General features: G+C 38.8%; 1 protein-coding gene across 4 annotated transcripts in view; it reads right to left on the bottom strand.

Annotated features, from left to right (window-relative positions):
- Positions 1-1,023: 1,023 nt before the first annotated feature.
- The window catches only part of REV3L (REV3 like, DNA directed polymerase zeta catalytic subunit), a 177,305-nt gene continuing 168,390 nt past the window's right edge, over positions 1,024-9,938 (bottom strand). For 3 of the 4 annotated variants that reach the window (XM_077902750.1, XM_077902751.1, XM_077902754.1), the window contains 2 exons: positions 8,020-8,229; positions 1,024-2,164 (listed from right to left, as the gene is read on the bottom strand). In XM_077902750.1, coding sequence (XP_077758876.1) covers positions 2,024-2,164; positions 8,020-8,229 — 351 coding nt within the window. In that variant the 3' untranslated portion in view covers positions 1,024-2,023. Of the gene's footprint in view, positions 2,165-3,817; positions 7,095-8,019; positions 8,230-9,938 lie in introns of those variants that run through there. The other variant, XM_077902752.1, reaches the window with a different exon arrangement.

The raw sequence follows: 9,938 nt of genomic DNA, 5'->3' as shown, positions 1-9,938 counted from the left end.
TGCAAGCTTCTTGCAAAATATTTTTTTTGGTCAAATAAGGCCAAGTTTCAACACTCATGACAGTTACTGAAACAGCGAATGAATCTCATTAAAAGGCAGTCCACAGATCGTGAGGACAGTGTCCGCGGGGCGGACTTCCCACGGGAAGGGGGAGAACTAGAGCTGGGGCGCGCGGTCTGATAACCACCGACCAGTCTGGCTGTGCTCAGTAATGAGGAGCTCGAGAGAGGTTATTCTGTTGAGAAGGCCGTGGCAAGTGGGACTCCTGGCACCAGCGACCGCCATGCAAGGGTAAGAAAATCCCAATTCTGAGGGCCAGTCCCAGGCTCCCGCACAAAATCCTTCAAAGTGGGGTTTGTCTCTGCAGAACTTCGGGGAAATATGTGCAGAAGCAAGGTAGAAGCAAGCATCTATCTCTCTGATTCTAATTTCTAGAAGCGAATTCCCCCAGTATTTGGCAGTCCTGACTTGGCAACGGAAGATCTCTTTCTGGTATATAACCAGATAAGCTTTCTATGTTAAAATAAGAACTGTTTTCTATTAAAAAAAATGGGCATTTAATTTTTATTTTTTAATTTTTTTATTTATTTATGATAGTCACACAGAGAGAGAGAGAGGCAGAGACACAGGTAGAGGGAGAAGCAGACTCCATGCACAGGGAGCCCAACGTGGGATTCGATCCCAGGTCTCCAGGATCACGCCCTGGGCCAAAGGCAGGCGCCAAACCGCTGCGCCACCCAGGGATCCCTGGGCATTTAATTTTTAAAAAGGAATAGTGTAGTTATTGCTTTCCCTCCGAAAAGTCCTGGCTTCACAATTAATTGTATATTAATGAAAGTGCACACAAACAAAAAAAGGATGAGAGCTCAATTTTTTCTAGACTACTTCTGCTACTTTTTTAAAAATCCTCAATCCTTGGGTCAGGGAATTTGCAGCATCAAAATTCAAAAAAGAGTAGGGTTGAGATGTAACCAACAGAGGCTTATAAAACAGATGGAGAATATCATTTATAGCAAGATAAAATCATAGCCATATTTCATATTTTATTCAACTTTAATATGGTTTCCATTATTAACTTTTAAAACAAAATGATTTCCAGTTTAGAAAACAATGCACTGACCACATAATTCCTTTATTTTATACAGTTATACAAATATTCTAAATACACATTTTGTGTTCAAGATGATGGCAAATAAGATTAACTGTACAGTACATAAGGAAAGAAAATATTTTAAGCATTATTTAGAAGCAATAGAAATGTCTATACAAAACAAGCAAAAATGGAATAAAATTTTTTATTTTTAAAGTATTGCAACAGGCCCACAGGTTTGTAACAAAAATGTCTTTGCACAGTTCCTCACAATGCCCCAGGAATAGCTAAAGCAAGACAGCTGTTTTAGAAAATAACGTTTCAAAATGCTACACATGGTACTATTGTTTGCACAGTTTGATCAAAATAACAACTCTACTTTGAGTCAAGCAAAACCTAGAGGAAATATACCTAACAACTTGAAAATCATCTGTATAAAATTCATTGCACATTATTTTACTCAGTTGTTTGAAAAGTAAAAAAGTGTATTTACAAAATATTTCGCAGTCAAAATTATAAAGTGAATGGGTATCTCTAAGTAACACGTCTTGATACAGACAGTTCAAGGAAAACACACGAATGTTTTTTTGTTTTTGTTTTTTTTTGTTTGTTTTTTTAAAGAGGTTTTCAGTGCTCCTTCCACAGGGAAGTAAATATGATCTACTCAAATGGATTTACAAGATGTTACACTTACTGGAGCAAATTCAACACATACATTATAAAAGGATGAAGAATTTGTACATTGTAAGAAGTGAGCTATTCAGAGATCAACAAGGACAATTTTTAATTCAGTTAGCATGAAAGCCTTCATAGTCTTCAGATAATAGACAGTGAACATACTTGACTCGATGAAAATTGAGAAAGCACCATGCACAACAGTTTAGTGGTAAACACTGAAAAAAATAGCACCTGGAATTTTGTGATATTGACAATTTAAAACTGGTCTAGTAATTGCCGGAGATATGGTGCCTTGGATAATTCTCTATTTACTCGGGAGAGTTTGAAAAGTACTGGGCAGTTGAGAGAAACACACGGGATATGTCGGTCAAAGCACCCTGTACAGTTCTTGCATATCTGAAAGTATAAGAGGAATACATAAAACAAGAGGAAAGTTCCTACGTATACGTGTTTACTGGCAGACAAATGACAATCATTACAGAAAGGTTCATTAATTTTCATCTCTGAAGCTTAGCCTACCCTGACAGATATTACAGGACCCCTTCAACAACATGGGTTTGAACTGCACAGGTCCATTATATGCGGATTGTTTTTTTCTTTCACAGTACACTACTATAATTGTTACAATACTCTTACAAATGTCACAAAATTCTTACACTAAAATGAACTAGAGAAAAAAGTTTTTCTCTAACAACACAGTATATAATCCATGTAACATACAAAATGTGAGTTAACTATTTATGTTCTCAGTAAGGCTTCCAGTCAACAGGAGGCTATTAAGTTTTTGGGACATGAAAATTCCTATGTGGATTTTTGACTGGGAGGGGGTAATTACCCCAACCCGTATGTTGTTCAAGGGTCAATGGGATATTAAGATCATAATAAGCTACCCAATTACCATTAAAATGAAATATAAACACTATTTTTTCCACATTACTCAGATTTTTTCAGACGTCAATAATAAAAAAGTTATCCATTTTTCTTATTTCAGAAAAGAAAAAAAATGTCAGTTTGGAAAAAAACCAAAAGATAGGAATCAGAGAGTAGTAGCCTAGACCAGCAGTTCTCATACCGTGCTGTGTATATGAGCTTAAGAATATATTAACACCCGAGCCCCATCCCACCAATGAAACTCCCCGGTGAAAGAGCCTAAGGATCTGTACTTTTTAGGGCCTGTAAGTGATTCTGATGTTTAATATTTGATCTAAAGGTAATAAGGCAATTTTTACAGAGAAGCATTATAATGTCCTAACACAATGATCGGATTTTAAAGTCTCAAGTCACATATATATTAAAAAGATTGTAAAACATGAAAAATACTAAAAAATTAAAAAGGATATTAGTGTGGACCCAAGGGTCAAGCAAATACAGGCTGGACTTTTTATTTGAATAGTTTATCCAAGTGATTTACAAAATGGATACCAAATAGCTCTGCCTCGCCTCAAGATGATCTTCTAGGAGGGAAATCAAACACGCTCTAGGTAGTTCTCTGATCTGTATCAAAGAGCTTCTGTTTTAGAGAGGTCTCAGCATTTTTGTTCTCTGCCCCAGTATCTTCCAGTCAATTAAAGGGCACGTCTTCCTGAGCACACTGGTCACTGTATCGAGATGAAGATACTGCCCAAGACAAGTGCTGAGAAACTGTACTTACGCAGGGAGCTCTCTGAAGACTAAGGAGGCTGTTTTGCTAGAAAGCCTTTCACTAAGGAGTCTATGCCAGGAGATTCCAATCTATTCCCAAATATAGAACTTCTGTATTGCAGCTCCATGTGCTGTAGCCGTAGTCAGGTGCCAGGCCAAATGGATCAATATTTATGCACTCCGTGCTTATCTGATAAATAAGCTAGGATGGAATTACTTGCCTCTTTAAATTTAACTCAATGTTTAGTGTCAAGATCCATTACTGGTGATTTAAACCCTGAGCACCCTAGCTCAATTCAGCTTTTGTTTAAAACTTGAAACACCACAACCTGGATACTTAACTTTTTAGCTCATAAGGAGGTGGACATTAAAAAAAAAAGTCTGCTTTAGTCTTTCTTTTTGCTATCCTTTGAGAAGTTTTGAAAAAATATGAAAGTAAGCCAATCAGATGCTGCTTTTTTTTTTTTTTTTTTAAGATTTTATTTACTTTTTCCTGAGAGACACACAGAGAGAGGCAGAGACACAGGCAGAGGGAGAAGCAGGCTCCCTGTGGGAAGCCTGATGCGGCACTCGATCTCGGGACCCCGGGGTCACGCCCTGAGCCAAAGGCAGATGCTCAACCTCGGAGCCACCCAGGTGTCCTCAGATGCTTATTTCATTCATTTTCATTCATTCATGTTTATTATTAAAAGTGTTTAAGGTGATGAATTTTTCTGTGAGATCTGCTATGGCTGTCTATGATGAATTACTAGCTTTATAGCACTGTACTGATAAAATGTAATATTTCTAACTTTTTGAAATCTATTAAAGCTTTCTTTACAGACAAGATAGGGTCAGTTTTTTAATATTCTGTAATGCTTGGGAAAAAAAGTTGTGTTCTATAATACTGGATTTCAGAGTTTGATAATTATAAGGTTTACCTTACGTTGTTTATATCTTCTATAACTGTACTTTTTTGATCACCTGATTGTTCTTGGGCTGAGTGAGAGGCATATGAAATCTATTACTCATATTCCTATTTCTTATGTCTCCTATAATTTCTGCTTTATGAATATTTCTACAGATTATTTAGTACACAGGACATACACATTTTAATTCTTTTAAAAAACTTCAAAGTTTAAAATATCTTTTGAAAGATGATGAACCATACTTATTTATAAACAGCATCCCTTCTTTTAAACTGTATTTTTGGGGCACCTGAATGGCTCAGTTGGTTAAGCATCTGCCTTCGGTTAAGGTCATGCTCCCAAGGTCCTGGGATTGAGCCCCGTGTCTGGCTCCCTGCTCAGCAGGTTGCCTGTTTCTCCCTCTCCCTCTGCTGTGCCCCCCACTCCCTCTTTGTTTTCTCACTCCCTCCCAAACAACAAATAATATATATAAAGTCATCCTGATGAAAAGAACAACTGTGTTTTATTTTATTTTATTTTTAATCCTGAGAGACACAGAGAGGCAGAGACACAGGCAGAGAGAGAAGCAGGCTCCATGCAGGGAGCCCGATGTGGGACTCGATCCCAAGACCCTGGGATCACACCCTGAGCCGAAGGCAGATGCTCGACTGCTGAGCCACCCAGGTGCCCCAAAAACTGTATTTAATTTAATTTAATTTATTTTAAGATTTTATTTATTAATGAGAGACAGAGAGAGAGGTAGAGACACACAGGCAGAGGGAAAAGCAGGCTCCATGCAGGGAGGCTGATGTGGGACTCGATCCTGGGACTCCAGAATCAGGCCCTGGGCTGAAGATGGTGCTAAACCGCTGAGCCACTCGGGCTGCCCCAACAACTGTATTTTAATATAAAATAAGACCTAATATTAACAGAGGTTCTAGTTAAATTGATGGTGCCAACTAGTGCAGTTTATGTTACTGACGGCAGAAGATAGAAGGTCGGGGGAAGAGACCAATCACAGCCTTTGACTTCAGTGGTGCTCTGGAGGTCCTGCTCACATTTGCGCCTTGTAATAGAAGCCAACAAGAGAACTTTCTATGAGGGTTGGTTGCTATTACCAGGGCAGCAACCTATAAAACAGAAGCTGGGAACACCCAGTGACTTCAGTGGTTGCACTGACTGGAACCATGAAACTATTAAAGTGGCTGAAAACTGGTTGGTAAATCACTCCAGTGACATACTGCGGCTTCAACTATGCATTCAGCAGGAAGTTGGTCGTTCATTCAATAGATTTTTACAGACTGCCATCACGGCTGGCCTCTGCTCAGGCATAGCCGTCTCAGCAGCAGCAGAATGGCAGGGCCTCTACCCTCACTGGGCTCATCTACTGTTTAGTGGGGGAAGAGGGGCATACACATCCCCACAGCAAAGCAGAAGGGGTTACAGCAGGGGCTCACTGCAGGGGGGGCTTCACCTGGTCTAGGGGTTTAAGCTGATCCTCACAGATGATGATTAATGGTGGTAGAGGAAAGCAGTCTGGACAGAAGGAATAGGATTTTTAAAGGCCAGAAGAGGGGAGAAATTAAAGTGTGTACAAGGACCTAAAGGACGTCAGTATGGTATGCATGGAGCGTAGTGTTAACAGGGGGACGGGTGAGCAATCTGATGGAGAGGTGGCAGGCAGGCACCAGAACGGAGACGGATGTATAAAGCATACTAAGGAGTCTGAATTTTATCAGAGAGAGAGAAAGCACCAGACTTGTACTTTTAAAATATCACTCTAGCTAGTGTCAAGAATGAAGACCGGACGCCTGGGTAGCTCAGTGGGTTAAGCCTCTAACTCGATTTCAGCTCAGGTCATGGTCTCAGGGTCGTGAGACTGAGCCCAGGGTCAGGCTCTGTGTTCAGCAGAGAGTCTGCTTCTCTCTCTCCCCTCTGCCCCTCCTGTTTGCACATGCACACTCTCCTCTCTCAAAGAAATACGTTAAAAAAAAAATATTTTACTTATCTACTGATGAGACACACACACACAGGCAGAGGGAGAAGCAGGCTTCATGCGGGGAGCCCGACGTGGGACTCGATCCCGGGTCTCCAGGATCATGCCCTGGGCTGAAGGAGGCACTAAACCGCTAAGCCACCCAGGCTGCCCCAATTTTTTTTTTTTTTTTTAAAGAATGGAGAGCATGGCAGAGGGTGTGAGTAGGAGGCTGTTGTAGTTTAGGAGTGAGAATGGCAGTTTGGACTAGGATGATAACAAGGGAAGAAGGAAAGTGAGGGTATTTAAGAACTACTTAGGAGGTGCAAGGGAGAGGGAAAAATCAACTTATTTCAACAAGCTAGGCTTCTGTGGTTGCATCAAAATAATCATACATTTATGATTCTACCTTCCTTAATGAGTCTATTTAATGGACTCTGGATGACTGGCTGTCCTCTCTAAAACATAAGAATTTTCTGCCGGTACAAACTGTAGCAGTTAGAACGGTGGAGGAGAAATAGTCTGTGCTTTATCAACCCTTAATCATCTATGTGATATTCAAATTCTTAAGAGCCTAGTCTCCTAAGACACGGTTTCTTTCCCCTCGTTCACCTTCATGGCAGCTAAGTTTGACTAAGAAATTGTGGACTGATACTCTATCTTGGTTCAAAGGCTTCTTTACCCTGAGGACAAGGTGCGGAGCCTGGCCTTCACACGAGCCTGGCCTTCACACACGGGTCTGGATCACATTAGGACTGCCGAGGAATGATTGTATAAAAGAATTTACGATGCTGCAGCTAGACGGGGCCTCTCGAAGAGCATTCTGATAAAACAGGCCAAAGGACAAGGACAATATTATGAAGTCCAAACTAGAATCCTGATGTCTTTATTATAAGCCTGATTCATTTCCACTAAATCACACTGCCTCTCGATTATTTTGGCTGGTTTTCAAACATTTCAATAACTTTATATATTGCTCTTCTAAAACAAGACAGAACAAAACAAACTCCACTCCAGAATTTTCTCTAGTCTTAAAGCTAAAAATGTCACATGAAATATGATGGTATGAGATACAATAATCATTCCTTTAAGAAATATACTACTTTGTTCTTAAAATATGTGCTAGATAATTTTTCTTCAGATTTTCCAACTTATTCCAAGAGACTTCTGTTGCTGCTAGCTTTCCCACATTTGAAAAATCATCCCTGCCTTTTATGTCTGTATTGCAGCCTGGCTGCTCATTAGCAGTGTCACATAGGGCAAATTACTTAACCCCTCTGTGTCAGTTTGCTCATTTGTAAGAGTTCTCTGACGTAGATTAAGACTCAATCATGTCAACTATTTTCTATCTGGACTCTCAGACCTGTGAACATTCCAAGTTTATGAGGAATTCTCTAGGACAACCAGATTTTTGGGAGAATATTAAGTAGATATGATAGAGAAATTGGATAGAACATTGTAGTTCTAAGTTTTAATAAACACAATACACTATTCCATAAAAACAAAAATAAATTATGAAACAAAACTAAAAGGCAACCTATGACATATCTGATAAAGGGTTAGTATCCAAAATCAAGCCATCTTTAAATAATTTAGTTCAATTATGATATTTTTAATATTTTAAAATTTATTAACTTAGAACCTTTATTCCACTTTTCACACCAGTTTCATATCTCAAACTGTATCTCAAGCACTGACATTTCCCTAAAGAATCAGATTGCTTGGGATTCTATCAAATAAGGTCATACCTTTACAAGTTGTTCCTGTTTACGTTCCAACTCTCGAATTTCTTGGTTAAGGATGACTGCAACATGCTGAGGTTGGCTCCGACATTTACTACAGATGCCATGCTGGGTTAGGTCATCACACACGGGACAGTGTAAAGTAGTGAAATATTGTGAAATAGTGCCTTTTCGCCCTTCAGGTTCACTTCGAGAGGAGCTGGTGGCTTTCTGGATCTATAAAAACAGCAATTCAGAAGTAAGTCTCAGGGAGATGGGTTGAGGGATGGGTGAAATGGATGATTAGGATTAAAGACACTTATTATAATGAGCACTGAGTAATGGATAGAATTGTTGAATCACTATATATATATATATATTGTATACCTGAAACTAAAAGAATGCTGTAATGTCAACCATATTGGAATTAAAATGAAAACCTTAAAAAATGTCTGATCCAGCTTCACAGCTGAGTTGCTGTCATGCTAATTACAGGTTTACAAAACCTTTGTAAGGCATTATTTCATTCATCTAACAAATACTGAGTAGCTACTATACGTCAGGTACTGTTCTAGATAATGGGGCTATAGAAATGAACAAAATGCTTCCTTTCACAGAACATAAGTGTTAATATCATCAGATATCTATCTATATACATATATCTATATGTATATCTATATATATATTTCTTTTGGGAAAAAAATGGTCTGCTACCCAGTTTTTTGGTTGAGATATACAGATACAGGAGATCATACAGGACACTGGAGATTAGAGAAGACAATAGTAGAAATTCAGGTTGAGAGTGGATTCTGTTTAAGGCTACAAAACTGGGCCATGGAAACAAGGCAAGTAGAAGGCTAAAAATAACTTGTTAGGCAGTAGGGTGCAAAATTCAAGCAAATGTAAATGTGGAGCATTCCAAATGTAATTAGATATGTGTCACCTAAGCATTCTTCATTTGAAGTTAATCCTGGCCTCAGAGATCTGTCTTCTTTTTGACACTGAAATAACATTATCATGTCGTGATTATACCCTTGGTCTTCTCTTGGTATCTTCTAATCACTTTGCATAAAAGTTACTAGGTCAGCTTCTTGCGATTGCCATTGGTTTAACATTCTTTCTGCTGATGAGAAGTAGTCCTAGCTTTCTGGTGCAGAGCCAGGACACGACATGACAGACTTCAGCCAGCACAGCTTCTCGGAAGCACAGCTTCAACCTCAGTTTCTATCTTATTCTATCCTTTGAGGCCACATGTGCTTGTTGAGAAGGTAAAGTAATTTGAGGATCAACTTTTACAAGTTTGCCTGAAATGCTATCAGTCTTTTATAGTCTGAGATAACAGCAAATGACTGAGCAGGTCCAATTCCAAACAGCAGATATAAACTGCTCTTCTCTGAGACTAATGTATCCCAGATTATGAGCCAGCCACAGATTGCTCCTTCAGGCTTCCAGTGAGCTGCAAGTTACGCCAAACTCCCTTGGCCCAGATTCTAAGTTCCAGGTTTTACTTTAGCAAAATGCTCTTTTAACATTATTTCTTTAGTCTGATTTCTTTAGCACTATGTCTAGATACTACATACTATATACATTTCTTAACTACCCATTTTGAAGGAATTTTTTGCTTTCCTTCATTTACTTTTTATTATGAATTATTATGAGTTTATTATGAGTTATTTTTTACTTAACTTTTTACCACTGAAATAGTTGCAGAATTTATTTTAATATCCTGTAATTTGGCCAATGTGACAGAAACTGGGAAGGTGTTTGTAGAAAACTTAAAATTGTTTCTTTTAGGAAATCAGAAGAGTGTGGCACTTTTGCCAGTTTAGGATAACAGAGCATCTGTGTTACTTCTCATAGCACATAAATGAAATCTTTAGTTCTACTGGAAATTGCAAATGACTTCTCTTTACAGTCACAGCACAGGTATACTATTTAGTAAGCTT

This window comes from Canis aureus, chromosome 7 (assembly GCF_053574225.1).
Source record: "Canis aureus isolate CA01 chromosome 7, VMU_Caureus_v.1.0, whole genome shotgun sequence".
Classification (NCBI taxonomy): domain Eukaryota; kingdom Metazoa; phylum Chordata; class Mammalia; order Carnivora; family Canidae; genus Canis; species Canis aureus.
The sequence above is the reverse complement of the archived record's forward strand: the minus strand, read 5'-3'. Positions and strand labels throughout refer to the sequence as shown.